The 23506-nt window shown below is 42.1% G+C and overlaps 1 protein-coding gene across 9 annotated transcripts in view; it reads left to right on the top strand.

Moving 5' to 3' along the window:
• Positions 1 to 23506, top strand: part of LOC127482742 (uncharacterized) — a 38964-nt gene that overhangs the window by 5918 nt on the left and 9540 nt on the right. For 2 of the 9 annotated variants that reach the window (XM_089304222.1, XM_051831754.3), the window contains exons 2-5: positions 227 to 332; positions 9411 to 9503; positions 18999 to 19104; positions 21037 to 21128. In XM_089304222.1, the coding sequence (XP_089160348.1) occupies positions 288 to 332; positions 9411 to 9503; positions 18999 to 19104; positions 21037 to 21128 (336 nt within the window). In that variant the 5' untranslated portion in view covers positions 227 to 287. Of the gene's footprint in view, positions 1 to 226; positions 333 to 9410; positions 9504 to 12408; positions 12688 to 14124; positions 14312 to 18998; positions 19105 to 21036; positions 21129 to 23506 lie in introns of those variants that run through there. The other 7 variants (XR_016213324.1, XM_089304223.1, XR_007913696.3 and 4 more) reach the window with 6 other exon arrangements.

Raw genomic sequence — 23506 nt, forward strand, 5'->3', positions numbered from 1 at the left:
TGTCAAAGATAAGTTGGTTATAGATGCTTAGATTGATTTCTGGAGTTTCTATTCTATTCCACTGTTCTATCTGTTTTTGTACTAGTACCAGACCGTTATGATTATAACTGCCCAGTAGTATGTCTTGTATCAGGAAGCCTCCGGCAATGCTTTTGATATATATGATTGCTTTAGCTCTTCGGGATCTCCTGTGTTTTCATATGAATTTCAACATCATTTTTTCCAGATCTGAGAAGAATGTCTGCTATTTTGATGGTATCACATGGAATCTGTGAATTACTTTCAGTATGATGAACATTTTGATGATATTGATTCTTCCAATCCATGAACATGTATGAGTTTTCCATTTTTTTTGTTTCTTCTTCTATTTTTTCTTTAATGTTTTGAAATTCTCATAGTATAGTTGTTTGACATTGATAGTTAAGTTTATTCCAAGGTGTTTGAATTTTTTGGTAGCTATTGTGAATGGGATTGATCCTAGAAGTTCTTTCTCATCTATTGCAAAAGGCTGTGTGTACAAAGGCTGTTGATTTTTGTGTGTTGATTTTATACCTTGCTACATTAACAAACCATTCTATCAGTTCTAATAGTCTCTTAGTGGAGTCTTTGGATTCCTTAGATATAGGGTCATGACATCTGCAAATAGGGATAGTTTGACTTACTCCTTCCTGATTTGTATCCCTTTGATTTCTTTTTCTTTTCTAATAGCTCTAAATCTTCCAAAACTATATTGAAAAGCAAAGGTGTGCGTGGGCATCCTTGTTTGTTTCCAAATTCCAGCTGGAATGCTTCCAACATTTTCTTTCTCAATAGCACATTGGCCATGGGTTTGTCATAAATTTCTTTGTGTTGAGAAATGTTCCTTCTATACCCAATTTGCTTAAAGTTTTCATCATGAAAGGATGTTATATTTTGTTAAATGCGTTTCCTGCAACTATTGAGATAAGCATATATTTATACTTCTATTTGTTGTTGTGATGCATCACATTGATTGATTTGTGAATGTTGAGTCATCCTTGCATAGCAGGGATAAATCCGACTTGGTCCAGGTGAATGATCTTTCTGATGTGTTGTTGAATTTGATTGGCTAGAATTTTGTTGAGATTTTTACAGCTATGTTCATCAGGGAGGTTTATCTGTAGTCCTCTCTATCTGTTGTGTCTTTTTCAGGTTTGGAATTAAGGTGATGAAGGTTTCATAGAAGCAATTTGGGAGTATTCCCTCTCTTTTGATTGTTTCGAATATCTTGAGCAGAATTGGAGTTAGTTCTTTAAATGTCTGGTAGAATTCAGCAGTGGAGCCGTGTTGTCCTGGGCTTTTCTTTGTTGGGAAGATCTTTATTACTGACTCAATTTCTGTCTTGGCAATGATTCTCTTTAGGTTTTCTATGTTCATGGCTCAATTTAGGGAGGTTCTGTGTGTCCAGGAATCTATCCATTTCTTCTAATATTCTCAGTTTGTTGGCATACAGCTCTTTATCATTTTTACTCCCATGGTGTCTACTGTTACATTTCCTTTTTCATCTTTTATTTTATTAATTTGGGTCTTCTCTATCCTTTTTTTTTTTTTTTGATTAGTTGGGCCAATGGTGTGTCAATTTTGTTTATTTTTTCAAAAACCCAGCTCTGCATTTTGCTGATCTTTTGTATTTTTCATTTCATTTTGTTGATTTCTTCTCTAATTTTAATTATTTCTTTCCTCCTGTTAGTTTTGGGTTTGGTTTGTTGTTGTTTTTCTAGATCCTTGATGTGCATTGATAGCTCATTTATTTGGTGCCTCTCCAATTTCTTGATGTAAGCCCCAATTGCTATCAACGTTTCTCTTAACACTGCTTTGGCTGTATCCCATAAGTTTTGATATGTTGTTTTGTCATCTTCATTTCTTTCCAGAAATTTTTTGAATTCTCTTTTGATTCCTTCTATGACCCACTGTGCATTCAGGAGCATGTTGTTCAGTCTCCATGTGTTTGTGTATGTTCTACAGGTTCCTGAGTTCCTGATTTCCACTGCCATTGCATTGTGACTCTCCCTTTAAATCCACTAACATTTATTTTAGATAGCCAGGTGTCCTGTAATTAGGTGTATATACCTTTATAATAGTCACATCTTCCTGTTGAATTGATTCTTTAATCATTATTTAGTGCCCTTCTTTGTCTCTCTTAATAGTTTTGGTGTTAAAGTCTGTCTTTTTCTGACATTAGCATGGCTACAGCAGCTCTTTTTTTGCTTTCTGTTGGCATGGATTATCTTTTTCCATCCTTTCACTTTCAGTCTGCATATATCATTGTGGGTAAGATGTGTTTCTTGAAGGCAGCAGATAGATGGGTTTTCTTTTTTAATCCATTCAGCCCATCTGTCTTTTAACTAGAGAATTCAGACCATTTACAGTCATGGTGACTATTGTTCAATACCTACTTAATGTTGCCATGTTTCCATGGATAGTCATAATTTCATTTTTTCTGTTTACTTTGTGATTTTACTGGGTCATTTTCTGCATTCATCTTCTTTTGTAGTGTTTTTCCTGCCCCTGTGTTCCTGTGTGTAACACATCCTTGGGCATCTTTTGTAAGGCCAGGCAAGTCGTTATAAATTATTTCAGTTTCTGTTTGTTGTGAAACATCTTTATTTCTCCTTCATTCATAAATGATAACTTTGCAAGTTACTGTATTCTGGGTTGACAGTTTTTCTCTTAAGACTTTGAATATATTCTCTGCTTGCCTGTAGGGTTTCTGATTAGAAGTCTGGAGTGAGTCTAATTGGATGTCCCATAAATGAATGTAGTTTTGCATTTCTCTCATGCACATTAAGATCTCTTTATGTTTTACTGTGGAGAGTTTTACTACAATGTGTCATGGTGAAGACTTTTCTGGTTGTGTTTGTTGGGAGTTCCGTGTACCTCCTGCACTTGGATATCTCTCTCTTTCTCCAGACTGGGGAAGTTTTCTGTTATTATTTCATTAAAAAGGCCTTCCAATCCTGTGGGGAGCAACTCGGACTAGACTAAGTTACTGGAATTAGGACTTATTCTATGCATCTGCTCTCCCACAATATGGCGCTGAGAAGGGAGAAACAGCTTCTACGCAGCTGCCTCCAGTTCAACCAATAAACTGTAGGACCTGCTCCTGATTGGAGGAGAGCAGCGTACTCGGCGTGTGGGCAGCCGCGTTGGGATTGGCGGAAGAGGACTATAAAGGAGGAGAGAGACAACATGCACCAGGAACATCTAAGGGGAACATCTATCTGAAGGAACACCTGTGCAGCCCCCGAGAGAGCCGGCCGGCGGTGTGCCACTCCCCCGCGGAAGTGGGGAATGTGGCAGGGGGAACCGCCCTTCCACGGAGGTGGAAGGGTCGGTAGCCAACCCGGGAAGAACCAGCAGCAAACCCAGGGAGGGCCAAGCAGACAAAAGAACAGCGCAGGGTCCTGTGTCGTTCCTCCATGAAGAGGGGGAGCGACATAATGGTGCCGTGACTTGGATAGGAAGCCTAGGCAGGGTTTAGTGTCGTTCCTCCATGAAGAGGGGGAGCGACACAATCCTTTCTCTTTTTTCATGGATTCTAGAACTCCTAGGATCTGTATGTTGGGTTGCTTGATAGCATGTGGTAAATCTCCAACCATTTTTTTTATTTTCCTGACTTCTTCATTTTTATGATCTGACTGTAATATTTCAAGAGATTGGTCTTCTAGTTCTGATATCCTTTCTTCTGTCTCACTTATTCTGTTAAGGCTTTCCAATGCAATTTTATTTCATCTATTGAATTCTTCATTTCTAGTATTTCATTCTGATTTCACTTTAACATCTCAGTTTCTTGGGAGCACTTTTCTTTTAGACCATGAATTTGCTTCTGAAAACTTTTTATTAATCTGATGATTATTTTTCTGAATTCCCTACCTGGCATATCCTCAATCTTTTCATCTGCAGCTTCTATTATTGAAGAGTTGTAGTGTTCCTTTGGGGGCTTCATATTGTCTTCCTTATTCTTATTTCATGTTTTTGCTTTGTTTTCAGCATGTGTGTATGTAAATATACATTATATATATTTAAAAATTTGGAGAATTTCTCTTGTGAGATTTCTCTGTTATGTGCAAGTATATGTGTGTTTCAAGTTGAAGCACAGAGCGACAGGTACTGGAGCCCTGTTCACTTGTCAATCATGGTGGAGGTGCATGTGAGTTTGGTTCATGGTTCTTGTATCCATGCCATGAGTGTGATTGGCTATGCTTTTTTTTCTCTTAATGTTAATTTTAACTGTTTTCATCACAAAATGAGTTAGGCTGTGTTTCCTTGCTGTTTTTATTTCTTAGTCTGTGTAACTTGGTTATTATTATTTTTTTTCTTAAATGTAAGATCGAATTCCCCAGTAAAGCCACATTGGCCTACAGTTTTCTCTGTGGATGTTTTCAAGTTCTAAATCAGATTTTCTTAGATATAGGATTGTTTAAAACTATTTTTATATCTATTTTAGTGAGTTGTATTTTACCAAGCATTTGTCCATTTTATCTACAATTTGAAATGTCTTGTCATCAAATTGTTCAAATTATAATCTTACAATTCTAACATCTACAGTGTTCTCCCTTTCTTATTCCCTATGTTGCTTTCTTGATGCCTTGTACACAGCTGTACACAGCTTCTCTTCTGTAGTGTTCCTCTAAAACCAAAGTGAGAACTGGTTGAGAATTCTTAGGGACATATGAATGTATCTGTGAATGAGAGATTTTCTTTGAGTGAAGTGATGGCAGCTGAATAGATACCCTGTGCTTTGAAAGCAGGACACAGTAACTGTTCACCCTAGACCTTTGGCAAGGGAAAAATAATTCAGCATTACTCACTAATACTTTTCTCCCATACCCAAGCCAAACAAACAAAAAGCAAAAGATATACATACACCCTAGGATAAAAGTAATACACCAATTTACTGAAGTCCATCTTTAATCATGTCATTTCCATGATCAAAATCCATGATAGCTCCATGTTGCCAATGACAACTATATCTTCTAACCTGGCTCTCAATATGTTCTGCAATTTTATTTTTCAAATGTTTTCTTCATTAAGTGCTGTCACATATTCTGTACTCTAACATAGTTAGACCCTTTGCTGCTTCCCAACTTGTCAACACTGTTTGTCCTCATGCTATGAATCTGGTGGCAAGAGACAAGGGTATGTGAAATGTAGCTCCATCAATGACTCTCCCCATACATCTCTCTTTAACCATTTCTCCTGTAGTCATGCACAGTTTCCCTGACTTTACTCCAGAACTAGCATACCATATGCTACATCTGAATGTCTTCTAATTCACTAGGATAGCAATAGAAGAACTCAACTGCAGATTTCATATTTGAGAGCTCTGTTGGCAAGACCCCAGGACAGAGGTTCCTTTATGTCAAGTGATAATTCTCCAGATACCATCACATTCTGACCCTCCCAGTGGGTCAGTCTCCGGATCACATTACCTCTATCCCTGAAAACTTGCATTGTCGCTCCCCCTCTTCATGGAGGAACGACACAGGACCCTGCGTTGTTCTTTTGTCTGCTCGGCCCTCCCCGGGTTTGCTGCTGGTTCTTCCCGGGTTGGCTACCGACCCTTCCACCTCCGTGGAAGGGCGGTTCCCCCTGCCACTTTCCCCACTTCCGCGGGGGAGCGGCACACCGCCGGCCGGCCGGCTCTCTCGGGGGCTGCACAGGTGTTCCTTCAGATAGATGTTCCTGGTACATGTTGTCTCTCTCCTCCTTTATGGTCCTCTTCCACCAATCCCAACTCTGCTACCCACACGCCGAGTACACTGCTCTCCTCCAATCAGAAGCAGGTCCTACAGTTTATTGGTTGAACTGGAGGCAGCTGTGTAGAAGCTGTTTACTCCTCTCCCAGCGCCATATTGTGGGAGAGCAGATGCATAGAATAAGTCTTAATTCGAGTAACAGTCTAGTCCGAGTTGCTCCCCACATTGCATGGGACTGTCTCACAGATGACCCAGTAGATGGAAGATCTTTCTTTGTCTCCTCTGTAACTCTGCCTTTAAAAACAAATATATAAATTTTTTAAAAGGCAATCTGAGATTTCATGACCCTGTGTGTTCAGCTTTCCACATGTCTTAGCTTGTAGACCAACTCAGGAAAGACTGTTGGGCAAGTTACAGTTCATCTCGCCCCCATGTAAAGAATCAGGCCTACCTACTGGAATTGGTCTTATTTTTGAATAAAAATAATCTTTCAAAAGTTTGTAACAACAAGAGATAGAAGCTGGCGAGATTGGGAGGCAAAAATGTGAGAGGCTTTGAATTGGGTAAGGTTTTGTCTGTTACCGCACACTCTCTACCTTTCATTATCTTTGAGCACTTCAACTACTCTGCAAGTTGTAGAAAAGTGATAATCCAAATAACTTTTCTACACAGAAATACAACCTGGATATGTTAAGTGGAATGCAATTGGTTACTGACCCATTTACATCTAGCTGTAGGTTCACTGCATCATTTACTATCTGCCTGTAAGTGTTTGGTATTTTGAACCTGCTAGAATAATTTACTGTTTTCTTATTAGTGAACCTATCTTTTTAATTTCATATAGGTGTTGGAAAAGGCAATTGAAGTGACCTAAAAATTCAAATAGTAACAAAGCAAAAGACAATCTTTTAGTGTTCTTCTTCTAAAGACTGCAAGGTAAAAAAGCACATGAGCTGAAAACTTTGAAGATTGTTTTAAAGCTCCAGGTCAAAATGCATGTTAGCCTCCCTGAATCATCACTAACCACAAAAGACATGTTATGTTGCTTTGTAGTTACAATCTGACATGGAAACCTTGAGTTTGGATGCAAACCAGATCCAAGCTAAACAAATTGTTTAAAAGAAAATAACTTTTTTAAGGGTATTTTCTAAAATATATTTCACTTCAAACTATAGCTTTAGGTTCCCACAAAGGCTGAGCATGCTACCATAAATCTATCAAGATTTTAATATCAGATTGTAGTCAGGTTTAGCCATATTTTTTCCTCTTATCATTTTATCTTTTAGTGTACAGTGCTGAAATTTCAAATTGTAGTGTACAAGAAAATCTCGCAGGGGCTTTTAAAGATGCAAATTCATCAGCTGTGCCACCAAAGTAGGATTCAGGAAATTGAGAATGGGGCCCCGTTTTCTGTAGATTTAGCGATGCTTTCAACTCAACTGATTCTAACAAATAATTCTAACTCAGCTGTTCTGTGGATTAGCACTATGAGAAACTATGTGAAACAAGAAGAAGCTTCTTTCGTGAATCTAGGAACTGTAAACTTTCAGAAGACCTTCCCATGCTTTTGTCTCAAATTCTTTGATTCCTGAAACTAATTCTCCCTGCCCTCTCCCCTTCCATTTTTTTCTTTGCTTCTCCTAGATGAGGGCTTTCACCTGAGGCTGATCCTTGACATTCTGTTTTCATTTCTGCAAGTATCCCATTCTTGGTTACTCCCAGCCATTCTTCTTTACACTATCATTTGTTCTTTAAGTCATGGAATAGATATGAATGAGCACTCACTGTTGCTGTACACAGGAGCTACTGTATGGACAGGCTTTACCCCCAAAATCCAAACTCATTATTCAAATCCAAATTTGTCAAATGGAGCTTTTTCTCATTTCTTCTGCTTCTGCAGATGGCACCATCATTCTTCCACTAAGGTCTTCAAATATGGTATTATCTTTGATTCTCCCTTTGCCTTGTCTCCATAAATCCAGTGAGTCACCCATTCCTGCTGATTGTCCTTTTCAAACTGTTCTTTACTCTCCTTTCCTTTATTTTTCATTGCCACTATATGGTCGATTTGCTCACTTGTTCATGCCTACAAATATAAATGAAGCTAAAGACACATGCTGTGTCCATAGTCCAAACCAGTTAATATCTTTGTTTCAGCATTCTTATCTGTAAAATAAAGATCACATCCTAAGTGTTATGAGCATTAAGTTTGGTAATAAATATGAAATTACGTTGTCAGCAATAAATTACTAAGTAGATGTTAATTCATATAGCAGTTAGGACACTTTGACACATAAAATACCCACCCCTCCCATTTTCTTCAGCAATTTCATTCTCAATTCCATGGCTCTTGAACTCTCAAGATATAACAGTATCCAACTTGAGCTTATTTCCATCAGTAACTTAAGCTGCAGATGCCATTCCCTGTACACTGTGTCATCCCCTTAGGTTCTTGGAATACAATTCCAATTTCTATTTCATGTTTTTACTTTATAAAGATAAATCAGTAACAAAGAAATATCTAGTATAATTTCAAAATTCTTCATTCTAGAAAGTTTATCTTTGGTTACTTCACTCAACAGCCTGCAATGGAGCTTGCCAATGATCCCATCAACAAGACATAATTTTGGTAAAGCATTCTATATGGCTTCTTGAATGGCAGTATCAGCTTTAAAACTTAAGTTCTTACTGTATTATCAAAAGAGGTCCAACTTATGAAACCAGATAACACACATTAAACAGTAATTTTATGTGATGAAACTTAATTAAAATAAAGCAAACACTTGGCCTTTCAATAGTGTCCCACTATAATTTGGAAACAATGTTACAGTAATTAATAGAATTGCAACTTTACAGAAAAGACAGTTTTTATTCTTCTTTTTTTTTTTTTTTTTTTTTTTGACAGGCAGAGTGGACAGTGAGAGAGAGAGACAGAGAGAAAGGTCTTCCTTTGCCGTTGGTTCACCCTCCAATGGCCGCCGTGGCCGGTGCACCATGCTGATCCAATGGCAGGAGCCAGGTGCTTCTCCTGGTCTCCCATGGGGTGCAGGGCCCAAGCACTTGGGCCATCCTCCACTGCACTCCCGGGCCACAGCAGAGAGCTGGCCTGGAAGAGGGCAACCGGGAAAGAATCTGGCGCCCCGACCGGGACTAGAACCCGGTGTGCCGGCGCCGCAAGGCGGGGGATTAGCCTAGTGAGCCACGGCGCCGGCCTATTCATTTATTTTTAAAAATATTTTATTTATTTGAGAGGTAGAGTTACAGTGAGAGAGAAAGACAGAGAGAAATGTCTTCTGTCTTCTGGTTCACTCCCCAGATGGCTGCAAAGGCCGAAGCTGAGTTCATAGGAAGCCAGGAGCCAGGCTTATTCTGGGTCTCTTACATGGGTGCTGGGGCCAAAGGACTTGGGCCATCTTCCACTGCTTTCCCAGGCCATAGCAGAGAGCTAGATCAGAAGAGGAGCAGCTGGGACTAGAACCAGCATAGAGGATAGGGTGCTGCAGACGGAGGCTTAGACCAATACACATGGCAGCGCCCCCGGTTTATATTTATTAATACATATAGTTAGTGGGTTATGAGACTAAGAGTACTTGATAAATATAGAAAGGCTGGATAAGTGAAAATCAGCTTCAGTTTTATAAATCCCATAAGCAGCTAGATTTTCAGCTCTGAATTTCATGTGTTCATTCACAGATATTTCATGATGTTGAGACAGACAGAGTTATTATTGATTTTCTCAACTGTCCAATTGTATATGATGATGTGAAAGTGAGATTTCTCTCTCAGGTGAGTAATCAGAAATTACTTCTGCTGTTGTACTTGTTTGCTCTTTTGAATGGTTTGGGTTTAGGATGGCTGTTGCTACAGTTCCCAAGAGGGGAGATGAGCGATGTCAATTCTTAACTAAGGATGGTAAGTAAGTATCACATCCCTAACACATTTCTGAAAAAGATCAACATATGTGATCTCAGTGTTCAGCTCTTTTTAAAAAAAAAAGTTCTATGTAATTCACATGCTCTAAGCTCAGTTATGTTTTTCTAAATTCTCCATGATTTATAGATAAATAAATCTTCAAAAAACTCACAAAAAACAATTTTGTTATATATCTTTTTTTTTTTTTTGACAGGAAGAGTAGATAGTGAGAGAGAGAGAGAGAGAGAGAGAGAGACAGAGAGAAATGGCCGCTATGGCCGGCACACTGCGCTGATCCAAAGCCAGGAGCCAGGTGCTTCTCCTGGTCTCCCATGCAGGTGTAGAACCCAAGGACTTGGGCCATCCTCCACTGCACTCCCGGGCCACAGCAGAGAGCTGGACTGGAAGAGGAGCAACCGGGACAGAATCCGGCGCCCTGACTGGGACTAGAACCTGGTGTGCCGGCGCCATAGGTGGAGGATTAGCCTATTGAACCACGGCGCCGGCCTTGTTTTTATATCTTTAAAATACATTGCTATTAAGTGAATAGCATTTTGCTTTGCTCTGAATTGATACTTATAAATAGTATTCATTAAGCCTATATTTCCCTTATTAGAAATGAGAATGCCTTCAGTTTTCCTTACTTTGAAAATATGTGATGGGTTCTATTGACAAGCCGTAAAATGTGATGTCTGCATATTTTTCTGTATATCAAATTTATAATCCTCAATAGTTTCAATTCATACTCCTATGAACAGCCAATAAGAAAGTATGTTGGGCTCTTAAAATTTATTTCTTGTACTTTCTTTCATCACCTGCTTTCTCTCAGTTGGAAAAATAATATCTTAAAGTATTCAAATGATCACTGTGTTGAAATAAGTAACCTGTTTCTACTCTAGTATCAACAAATGGTATGGAAAAAAAATGTTCCTCAACAGTCAAGGGCAGTTCAAAGTTATTGCATTTCAGAATGTCATTTTCACTGTATAGATTAACTTTTAGGTGCTCTGTTAGTTATCACAGATCAGGGAGAACATTTGGCATTTGTATAGTTTGGGACTGACTTATTTCACGAAGTATGATGTTTTCCAGTTTCATGCATCTTGTTACCAATGACAAGATTTCACTTTTTTTCCTCCTGTGTAGTATTCCATGGGGTACACTGACAAGTGCTCTTGTGGCTCTTGTCAGATTTGTCCAATTTGTCCTACCAAGATTACAACCCCCTAGGAAAACACTAACTGTAAGTAAGGTCAAAGGCTGTTGGTCAGGAGAGAACATAGGAGGAACACACACACACACACACACACACACACAACAGAAGCAGGTTTAAAAAAAAAACTCTTTGAGAAGCAGACACATGAAAGACAGACAGCTCCCAATTGCTGGTTCATTCTCCCAATGCCCACAATCGCTATTAATAGGCTGCGTGGAAGCCTGAAACCAGGAATTCAGTCCAGGTTTCCTATTGTATGACAGGAATGCAATAACTTGAGTCTGCCAAGGTCTGTACTAGCTGGAGTCAGGAGCTGGAGATGGATATCAAATTCCTATATGGGATGAAGCCATCTTAACCACTAAGCTAAATGGCCACCCTAATAGTTTTTACATATCTACAGAGAAGAGAGCAGAACACCTTGCAGAGTCAACAAGAAAGGGGTCAGGTATCCAGGAGATATGCAGTAAACCAACAGGTGGCAGGACATCAGAGAGAAAGGCAGAAATGGCTTTAACAGCCAGGGCTGATCAGACTAAAAATAAGAGCCAGGAATTCCCTCTGGGTCAACCACATGGATGGCAGGGCCCCAGATCCTTAAACCATCTTCTGCTGCCTTCCCAGGCATTTGCCTTCACCCAATTTACATTTAGCAGTTACCCCTGAATGACTTAAGATGCTGACATTATATGATACCTCTATCTGAATTAAGGCCAACAATGCATTCATATGGAATTCTACTCCTTTTATAAAACTTTACCTATAAATCAATGACATTAAACTAGAGATTGCAAAATCTAACTTAGGCGCTATACTATAAGGAGTACTGATTACCCATTGCTATATCATCGGAAACCTGTTAAAACAAATTGAAAAATAAGTTTGGCAAGTTACAAAGCAATATTTTTTTAAACAATCAACTTTATTATTGGGTGGGGCAAGCCCCATGGGCTGGGGGGAGAGGGCGAGAGGGTAGAAGAAAGCAGGAGAGCATAAAAGAGAGATCAAGAGAGACAAGAAATAACTTAATAATCTCCCATTTACATATTTCACAAAATCTAATCAGGAAACTTTTTATTAAAAAACATATATTAATTGGATTTGAAGGTTATTATTCCTAAGAACCTTTTACCCATATATGGAAACTCATTCTGAATCTAGAAGTGCTCTACTTTTGGGTTTTGTTCTGTGGGGATGCCAGCATTGCAAGTGGCGACTTAATCTGCTGCACCACAATGCCTGTGCCATTATTGGGTCTTATTACATATCTAGCCTCTGGTGGAATTGTCATCTATGCAAACAGATGTTTTATCAATCCTAGATGTCATTATTCCATAACAGCAGCTGTTAAAAAACTCGGTAGCATGTTGTCACTGAGGTACTTGCTAGCAAAGACAAAGGTATTCTGTGAGAGATGTGGAGGAAGCCAACTAAGGCACGAAAAAGGGCTGAGGTTCTAAATGTGGTGAGCAAGGCTTTTCATGAAGCCCAAGGGAGTCTGCTGTAGGACTTGTCTGTTAGCCCTAAAATAAAATGTAATATTTGCTTGCTTTTCCCCCTTAGGCTTTTCTTATACAGAAATGAACTGGACAATCCTCATAAAGAAAGAACATGGAAAAATCTACGGCCCACAGTTTGCAGTCGAGATTTATTTCAATAAGACATGAGCTAATTATCCTGCAGCTGGTACCCATTTAAGTGTACCTCCTCTTGCAGCATACAATCATATTCCTATTCTGTGCCACACATTTATATTTTCTGAAGCCATGTCTTTGGAGGTACATGTATACCAATTAATGTCTATGAATAGTTCTTGAGACATTAATAAAATGTCAATGGTGATTTCTTTCCTTTTTAAACCTCATTTATTTGAAATGAGAGCAACACACAAGAATGAGTGAGTGAGAAACAGAGGGAGGGAATATCTTGCATCCACTGGTTCACTGCTCACATGGCCACAGAGCCAAGGCCAGGAGCCCAGTACTCCATCCAGGTCTCCTATGTGGATGGCAGGGGTCCAGGCACTTGGGCCATCCTCGCTCCCTTCCCAGGCACATTAGGAACACGGTGGATCAGGAGCAGATCAGGCAGGACTTAATCAGTGCTCCAATATGGGATGCCAGTGTTGCAAGCACTCACTGCACCACAATGCTGTCCTCCATTTGTTTCCTTCCTGAAAGAATATACTTCATGCAAAGTTTCCACCTTGTATTGAGATAAATGTGGACCAGAGGGCCAAGGAACATTAGCGTATCATTTTGAATAACTTTAAGATAACATATCAAACGACTGGTTTTAAAACTCGTCTCGCCCCTGTGCGTCAGCGGGCTCCACTGGCCGTCCTGGCGAGACCTTAAAGTGCATAGCTGCTGCGAGCCCCCCAACCACTCCCGCTCACTTTGAGGTGGCCACTGTCCAGGGTGCTCTCTTCCACCTCCTCTTCACCTCCGGAGGCGGCTGCAGCCAAGGCAGAGGGCGGCGGCGAGCCCTGGCCCCGCAGCCCTGGGGGAAGGCGCCAGCAGGCAGGTGTCTGAGGGGCGCCGCCCGCGGGCTGGGGCTGAACGTTGCTTTGTGCGCATTCTCGCCTCAGCGCCACGGGTGCACTCTGAAGTCGCTGGTGTTGGGGCTGGTGGGGACGCGGGGCGGCGGCCGCGGCAGCTCCCCTGAGCCGCCGCACGATGGCTTGATGGGGGGCCGTCCTGACTACGGAAACCAGCAACCGCTGCGGGGAGTCCTGGAAGATGATGACAGGTGGTGGCTGGGGCGGTTGTTTGGCATCAACGCCTCCAGGCCCCGGATCACCGCCCGAACGCGATCCGCAGCTCCAGCGGCCCAGGCTGCCCTATGGGAACCAGGGTCTGGGCCCTCGCCACCCGACCGCGCCGCTCCGAGTCGCCGGCTCCGGGCCCGCGGAGGTTTCCCCGAATCCTTCGCGGCTACCTCCAGAGGAGTTGAGCGACCGGGCGCGGGTCGGGAGCGGGAGGGCCGGGCCCCAGGTCAAGCCTGCCCTTAGCTCTTTGGACAGCCCCAGCGCAGTCTGCAGAAGCAGGAGCAGCCCAGGGCCTGGCCTTTGAGTCTCACAAAACAGCACACGGGGCGCTCAGCCCCCCAAATCTCAACCTGTAGCCGCAATCCCCGCTGTTATTTTCCAGGGTTACGATTTGCGTCTGAGCGGAACAATCAATGCGAGGTCCTTGTCGGATGGCCACAGCGGCCAGGGACATCTCCACAGCCAATGGCCGGGCTTGTCTCTAGGCGAACGGGGCGGGGCCGGGCCCTGAGCGCGAGTCCTTTCTGCCACGCCATTGGCCGCCGCTCTTAGTTTTTTTTTTTCTCCATCTGGAGGACCAAACACGTTGGAAACTTCAGTGGAGCGGGCCGCGTCCGCTTGCGCCCTGACACCCCATCGGGGCCCCCGCCCATTTCAGCACCCTCGCAGGCTGCCGGGGTGCGCTCTGGAAGGAAGGTGAGCGAGGGGGTGATTGGAAAAGCGTCCGAGCGGGCGGGCCTGGGCCGTCGTTGGCCGGCGGCTCGCGCTCCGCTCGGCTCCGCCCCACCGGCCGCGGCCTCCTGAGGCGGTTGGGCTGCGGTTCCCGCGCGCCCAGTGTTTAAAGGGCCGGGGCCTGGACGTCTCCGGCCCTCGCCGCCCGCCGCGCCCCCTGCGGGCCAGTGCAGGAAGCGCTCTCCAGGGCCCGGCGCTGCGCACAGCGCCCCGCACCGCCTCGCCGGTTCCCTGAGCGTCTCCTCAGCGGGCCTTGCCCTCTGGTCAGCCCCAGCCTGCCCACGCCTGAGGACACCGCGCGAGGCACCGGCGTCGGTGCGGCGAGGGGGGCGGGGGGGGGGTGTGCAAACGGCCAAACACCAGCCCGACGCAGCGCGCCGGGTAAAGGAATCCTAGAGGGAGGGAAGAGCTGACGGTTAGAGCGAATGTAGGGAGCCAGGCTTCCATCTGCTTCAGAGGAAACAAACGGAAACCTCCTAGGAGCACTTTACAAGATGTTTGTAAGGGGGCCGGCGCTGTGGCGGAGCTGGTTACAGTCTCCGCCAGCAGTGCGGGCATTCCACATGGGCAGCGGTTCGAGTCCTGGCTGCTCTACTTCCGATCCAGCTCTCTCCTTATGCCTGGAAAGCAGTAGAAGATGGGCCAAGTCTTGGGCCCTGCACGTTTATTTCTTCAAAAAGGAAAGAAACGGAGGTCAGCATTGTGGTGCAGTGAGTGCTTGCAACAACACTGGCTTCCCTTGTTGGAGCACCGATGAAGTCCCTGCTGCTCCACTTCTGATCCACCGTCCTCCTAATGTGCCTGGGAAGGGAGTGACGGTGACCCAAGTACCTGGATTCCTGCCATCCACGTAGGAGACCGGGATGGAGTACTGGGCTCCTGGCCTTGACTCTGTGGCCATTTCAGCAGTTAACCAGCAGATAGAAGCCACCACCACCCCCCGCCTCTCTGTAACTCTGCCTTTCAAATAAATATTTTAAAAAATTGTAAGTTAAAAATGGCAAAAGAGGCAATAAATGAGTCTGTTCGTGCAAAGTTTTAAAAGTGGAGAAATAATAAATATGCATCCTTGCTGTTTGGTATACAAAGCACCTGACAACATAGAGGAAACTGATATACACTACATCAGGTGGCTTCAAGGAGGGAAATAGTGGTCGGGGAGTGGAAATGAAAAGATTTCACAAGACACAATATGTAATTGCACCTTGTGAGCCTGAAACCAAATGAAAGCACCATTTCAAGAAATAAGACCATGTGTGTCCTCCGCAGGCCTACTGTAATAGTAACAGCTGGCTGCTGATACATAGATGGACAGTGTGTGCGAATGCTCACAGTCTACTCTAGGAACTTTGCTAAGTAGTAATTCCAGTTTCCATAAAATCACATAACTCACAAGAAATCCTTGGAAGGAAAGGCTGGCTTAGAAAACAGTCTTCAAATTGTAGTTTACAGCCTGCTGGAGAAAATGAGGGAAAGCCTGAAAAATCCCCCTCCCTCTAGATTTTGGAGTCCTGTTTCTCATAGGCCTCCAATATTTATGGGAAAATCCATTTTGTAATTCAATAAATAGTAACCTGGAAACTTTAAAAAAAAAACTTGTCTCATCAATACCCATTTATTTGTATATTTTGGATATTTAACCCTGCTTTGTTTCACATTTGTGAGTTCAGATTTTCAGAAAGCTAATTTCTATTTTCTTCCTCTATTGATTTGCAAATCTCTGTTACCAAACATCAGCTCAGCAGCAAAGTCTAAAATTTAAACGCAGGGGAGAGAAATGTTTCACACACACTAGTCCCCAGCACTGACACACTGTTCTCTTGTTCCAAGCACTGCACAGGTAGCTTATGTGGCAAACTTCAGTTACACACACACACGTAAACACACACACACACACACACAGCAGGAGGGTAAGAGAATCCTGGTAAACACAGACAAAGAATTTTCAGTAACTGTGTTTTTTGTGTGCAAAAGACTAAAGAAATACTGAATAATCTGAATTGTTTTAAAATCCATCGGCCCTGATCATACCAGCTTCATCCAGGCTTGGGGAACTCTGGAAGGAGGACAGCCCTGTGACCACAGGGAATCATGTTTTCTTGACTATTGTTACTTTAAATACTTTCATTAATATTTATTGCATTTTCATAGGCAAGATCTCTAAACAATAACCAAGTGAAAAGATGTCCAAATTCACTCATAGCAAATTTTAAACATCACAAAAACAATACTATTAGAGCATATAATTCTTATCAATCTGTTGGTCAAATGTTTAAAGCAAAGTTTGACAAAACACTGTATATGCAGCAGAACTGATTCACACAGGTATATTTTCTTTAATACTTTCCATTTCTCTTCCTTTCCCTTCCTCTTCCTTCCTTTTTTTTTTTTTGAATTTAAGCTCCCACATAAGAAGGAGGACATGTGTATTTATCTTTCTATGTCTAGCATATTTGAATTTACATGATGTTTTCAGTTCAAACCATTTTGTTGCAAATGATAGAATTTCATTCTTTTTTTAATAGCTGAATAATATTCCAGTGTGGGTATGTGTGTGTATATCACTTTTTTTCCAGTCATCTGCTAATGAACACCTTGGTTCATTGCATAATTTGGCTATTGTGAACAATTCTGCCATAAACATGATGGAACATGTATCTAATGTCTTTGAGGTATATATCCAGGAGTGTGATTGCTTGGTCTTAGGGCAACTGTATTTCTAGTTGCTAAGAAAATTTCCATACATTTTCCACAGTGGCTGCACTAAATACATTCCCTCAGACAGCATAAAAGAGTTCCTCTTTCTCATAATCACCACTAACGTTATTGTTCTTTTTTGTAACAGCCATTCTGAGAGGGGTGAGTTGATGTCTTATTGTGATGTTGATTTGCATTTCCCTAATGTCTAATGATGTTGAGCATTTTTTCATGTATTTCTTGACAATTTATGTTTCTTCTTTTGAAAACTCTCTATTCAGATCCTCTCCCATTTCTTCACTGGATTGGTTGTTATTGTTGTTTTTTTGTGTCTCTTTGCCTTCTAAATAAATAAGTACATATTTTTGAAAAGATTTTGAATAAATAGGTGTGTGAGCATGCACTTGGCATGTGTGTGTATTTCAGAAAGGTTGTGTATAAATGAAATTAAAATATAAGTATTTTATTGGAAACATTTTGGAACTTACACAGACCAACAAACATATATATGTGTGTGTATATATATACATACATACATATTTCATCAAGAAGTACACAATCCTCTTCAAACACAAATAAACACAAAATAATGATAGAAAGAGTAGGATTGAGATTTGTAAAATTTACTCTCCCTGGAAAGCTAGTTTTTTAGACACTCTTTAAATCTTTTTACTGTAGGATCTGTGGAGTACTTTCTGTTTCCCTAAGATGCAATTCTACATAAGACACACTGTTTGTATCTAGAATAACTGTAACGATTAGATGAAAAAAACTTGTTAAAATCATGCATCCTGGGGCCAGTGCTCTGGTACAGTGCATTAAAGCCCTGGCTTGCAGGGCAGGCATCCCATATGGGCAACAAATTGAGTCCTGTCGTTTGCACTTCTGATGCAGCTCCATGCTATTGTGCGTGGTAAAGCAGTGGAGGATGGCACAAGGACATGGGCCCCTACACACACTTGGGAGGCCCAGAAGAACCTCCTGGCTCCTGGCTTCAGATCAGCTTAGCTCTAGCCATTGCAGCCATTTGGAAGGTGACCAGTGGATAAAAAATTCAGCCTTACCCACTAATGCTTTTCTCCCATACCTAAGCCAAAAAAACCAAGATACACACACACCATAGGCTGAAAGTAATATACCAACTTACTGAAGTCCATCTTTAATCACACCATTTCCATGCCCAAAATCCATGGTGGCTCTCTGCTGCCAATGGCAACTATATGTCCTCAGCTGGCTCTCAAGATCTTCTACAATTGGATTTTTCAAATGTTCTCCTCCACTAAGTGCTGTCACATATCCCATACTCTAACACAGTTAGACCCTTTGCTATTTCTCAGCTTTTTAATACTGTGTTCTCATGCCATGAATCTGGTGGCAGGAGCCAAGGGAAATGTAGCTCCTTCACTGACTCTCTCCATACATCTTTTCTCCATTTCTCCTGTAGTCATGCACAGTTTCCCAGACTTTAGTCCAGAACTAGCACACCATATGCCACACCTGAATATCTTCTGATTCACTGGGGTAGCAATAGAAGGACTCAGTTGCAGATTTCAGGTCTGAGAGCTCTGTTGGCAAGGCCCCATGGCAGAGGTTCCTTTATGTCAAGTGATAATTCCTCACCCAAATCCAAAGCTTTCTGTAACTCAGTCACAACCTTGCTTCTATCCACACATGGATAATGTTGTAGTCTAAAACACAATCATAATTATAATCAACCTATAAGCCAGACCTGACTCCTTTCTGGTTTCCTCCCATAGCACTTAGTTCAATATTGTTTCCTAAGGCAGTTATAATGCCACAAACATAAAAATACTCTGTTTTATAACAGAATCCAGCAAGTGTTTCCTTAATATCTTGCTGCCCTTACAAAGCTCTATGCCCTGCCCTCACAATAGGAATTTCTGACTTTCAGCTTTTCATCTCCATCTAACTTGAAGCTTCTGTTGCTTTGCAGCATAGATATGTAGGCTACTTTGAAAAGGTGAAGCGTCTCCACCACTGGACTCTCCCACCAAGAAAGATCCTCTGGCCAAAAGAAATTATCATTCATTCAATTCATAGTAAGTGTCTTACGTATAATTGAAAAACTGGGCAGAAGTGACAGTGTTCCCATTCTTTGGGAAGATTTGCTTGTGGCTATATACAGATGAGCTTTACTCTAGGGTATCTAAAGAAATCCTGGTGAGTATTAAACCATTTCAGGGAAGTCAATTGGCATTTTATTTTAGTCTAATGAAGTTTAACACCTTTCTTTCATAGGAACAATGAGAATAAAATAGTTTCTCAAAACTCGAATTCTAAACAGCACTCTGGCCTCAGAATCAGCCCTTAAGGCATTTGGATCTGGCTAAAATGCCCATGACAGCATTTCAGGCTGTGGCAAAAAATGGCCCACATGAAAGATCTCTGTGATAGATCCCAGTGGAAAGAAGGAGTTACCTTTCTCTGAAGGGAGGAGAGAACTTCCACTTTGATTATGGCCTTGTCTAAATAATGTCAGAATTTGTGCACTCAAAAGGCTTCCATAGCCTTGGCAGCTCATGACAAGAGCCTTGGGTGATCACTGACATCATAAATAAGAGTGTCAATTGTTAAATCAACCACAGGAGTCACTGTGCATTTGCTCCCCATGTAGGACCTCAGCAGTTAATGAGTTGTACTGTGAGATTTAACGATAAAACTGGTCTTCAAACAGTATTTTATACCTTGTGTGTCTGTGTGGGTGCAAACTGTTGAAATCTTTACTTAGTATAGAGTTGATCTTCTGTATATAAAGATAGTTAAAATGAATCTTAATGAAGAATGAGATGGGAGAGGGAGTAGGAGCTGGGATGGGAGTGAGGGTAGGAGGGCAGGTATGCGGGGAAGAACCACTATATAAAAAAGTTGTACCTATGAAATTTATATTTATTAAATAAATATATTTTATTTATTAAATAAAAGCTTTCAAAAATACTATTTTGGATTTTATTTAAATCCTGTAGAGACATTGCTTACAACTGTAAGGTGGATATCTGGAAAACAGAAGAACTAGCCCAGATTTATAATAGTAGTTAATGGATGTGAAGTCATGTGCAATTTTATGGGCATGATTTCATTCTTTCAGACTAACATAAAATAGAGGATTTAAAAACATCAATCTCAGGGGCCAGCATTGTGTCACAGAAGGTTAAGCTATTGCCGACAATGTCAGCAATCCATGTAAGTGCTTGTCCAAATCCAGCTCCCTGTGGGAGCACCTGGGAGGACAGCAGAGGTTGGCCTGAGTGTTTGGGTCCCTGACAGCTAAGTGGGAGACTCAGATGGAGATCTGGGTGCAGCCTTAGCATGGCCCACCCATGAGTATTGCAGCCATTTTGAAGAAGTGAACCAGTAGATGGAAGATCTTTCTCTGTCTCTCGCTATCTCTCTATAACTCTGCCTTTGCAGTAAATAAACAGATAATTTAAAAAAAAAAAAAAAAGGAATCTGAGGTTTCATGACCCTAGGTTTCAGCTTTCCATGAGTCTTAGCTTATAGACCGAATCAGGGAGGCCAGTTGGGCAAGTTAAAATTGTCCTGCACCCATGTAGATAATCAGGCCAGACCCACTGGGATCAGTGTGATTTGGGAATAAAAATAATCTTCCAAATGGTTGTGACAACAAGAGAGAGGAGCTGGGGAGAGTGAGAGGAGAAAGAATGAGAGGCTTTGAAATGGGTGATGTCTTATCTGTTACTACATGCTTTCTAGGATTATCTTCATCTTTCATTGTCTTTGAGCTCTTCAACTACCTTGCAAGTTGTAGAAAAGTGATCATGCAAACAACTTTTGTACAAAGAAATGAAACCTGGATATGCTCAGTGGATTGCAATTGGTTACTGACCCATTTACATCTAGCTGTAGGTTCACTGCATCATTTACTATCTGCCTGTCAATGTGTGGTACTTTGAACCAGCTAGAATATTTTACTGTTTCCTCATTAGTGTGCCTATCTTTTCAATTTTATAAAGGTGTTGGGAAAGGCGATGGAAGTGACATAAAAATTCAAATCGCTACAAAGCAACAGACAGTCTTTTCATGTTCATCTTCTAAAAACTGCAAGGTAAGAGAAAGCATATGAGGCCGGCGCCGTGGCTCACTAAGCTAATCCTCCACCTTGCGGCGCCGGCACTCCGGGTTCTAGTCCCGGTCGGGGCACCGGATTCTGTCCCGGTTGCCCCTCTTCCAGGCCAGCTCTCTGCTGTGGCCCGGGAGTGCAGTGGAGGATTACCCAAGTGCCTGGGCCCTGCACCCCATGGGAGACCAGGAGAAGTACCTGGCTCCTGCCATTGGATCAGCGCGGTGCGCCAGCCGCAGCGCGCCGGCCTCGGCGGCCATTGGAGGGTGAACCAACGGCAAAGGAAGACCTTTCTCTCTGTCTCTCTCTCTCACTGTCCACTCTGCCTGTCAAAAAAAAAAAAAGAGAGAGAGAGAGAGAGAGAGAGAGAGAGAAAGCACACGAATTGAAAATTCTGAAGGTTATTTTAAAGCTGAAGTTTAAAACAGCATGTTGGCCTCCCCAAACCATCACTCACCACAAAGGAGATTTTATGTTGCTTTATAGTTACTACCCAACATGGAAACCAAGAGTTTGGATGTAAACCAGAGCTAAATTAACCAAATTGCTTTAAAAAAAGTTTTTTTCAGGGTATTTTCTAAAATATATATATATATATCATTCTAAATTGTGGCTTTGCCATTTATGTTCAAATGTTTCAAATGTTGAGCATATAACCAGCAATCTATCAAGATTTTAATTTCAGATTGTAGTTATTTTTAGTCATATTTTTTTCCTCTTGGTCATTTTACCTTTTACTGTCCAGCACTGAAATTTCAAATTGTAGTGTACAAGCAAATCTCCCAGGGGCTTGTAAAGGTGTAAATTCATTATCTGTACCTCCAAGGTATGATTCGGGAAATCTGGAATAGGGCTCAGCTATCTGTAGATGTGGCAATGCTCTAGATGATTCTAACTCAATGGTTCTGTGGATTAGCACTATGAGAAACTATGGAAGCATATGGATGAAAGAAGAGTCTCTTTACCCAAAGCAATGGGACCCTAGTAGTCAATGGTTTGTAAAATATTTAAGTGATGTCTAAGACTATATAAGGACTTTTGTGGAACAATAAGAAGCTTCTTTCATGAGCCTAGGAACAGTAAATGCCAATCTGCACCAATCCAAAGCCAGGAGCCAAGAGCTTCCTCTGGGTCTCCCATGAAGTGCAGGGACCCAAAGACTTGAGCCATCCTCCACTGCTTTCCCAGGGCATCGCAAAGTGCTGGATCGGAAGTAGAGAACCAGGACTCAAACCGGCACCCATATGGGATGTCAGTACCACAGGTGGTGGCGCCAGATTCTGTCCTGGTTGCCCCTCTTCCAGGCCAGCTCTCTGCTGTGGCCAGGGAGTGCAGTGGAGGATGGCCCAAGTACTTGGGCCCTGCACCCCACGGGAGACCAGGAGAAGAATCTGGCTCCTGCCATCGGATCAGCGCGGTGCGCAGGCCGCAGCGCGCTGGCTGTGGCAGCCATTGGAGGGTGAACCAGACCACAGCAACCCAATCCACTGGTGATAAAGTTGCAGGAAGAGCCTAGAAGGAACCTGGCTTGGAGCCCCATGGGTGATAGTGTACCTGCCAAACTAGAGGAGAAAAAAAAAAAAAGAAGGGCACATTTTCCGCCAATCACTTTACAATGGCATCCCGTAACAAGCAGATAGAGTGGGCACCAATTTGGACATACATGCAGATGCACCAGTTTGTGTCCACTCCCAGCAACCAGCCAAGTAGAGACTCCTGATTCTGGTGGGGAGAACTAACAGGGGGTTAGGAGCTTGTGACTGTGGGAAGCCTCTGTGCAAAGACTATGTAAAAAAAACTAAGGCTTTGCAGGAGGAATTACAGTGTGGCTAGGACTTGGGCAATCACTATAGGAGACTCCACAAGCTCAGGGCTCCCTGGTTACTTGGTGAACACTGCAGGGGTATCTGAAATTACACTGAGGACTGCACAGATCCTTTGTGTGGTCTTAGGGGCAGAGCAGATGAATATTATACCCACTGGGGCTAGAATTCAGGCAATGGTCTCCTTTCAGGAGAGGATCTCAGCTGAGAAGAATAAACCTCCCTTATTAAAAAAAATGGGAGAGATTTACCAGGCAAAACCTGGGTATGTACCTTAGGTGTGCCCTTTGATCTGGAGAACTTAAAAGAGCTCTCTGACCACACCCACTACAAGCCTCCAGATATTCACTGAAAGCAGACACTCCACTTACCTAAAGAGTCATAGTACAAAGATAAAAGCCACCACAGGAAAAAAAAAAAAAAAAAAAGAAGAAGAAACCAACGACTATCTCCACAAATGCCGAAGAAAGAATATCAACTTACAAGACAAAGCAGAGGAAATTATACAGTCAAACAAAAACAAAAGAAATCAAAAAACTT

Source organism: Oryctolagus cuniculus, chromosome 9, assembly GCF_051225735.1.
Source record: "Oryctolagus cuniculus isolate XC-2025 breed Fujian yellow rabbit chromosome 9, ASM5122573v1, whole genome shotgun sequence".
Classification (NCBI taxonomy): Eukaryota; Metazoa; Chordata; class Mammalia; order Lagomorpha; family Leporidae; genus Oryctolagus; species Oryctolagus cuniculus.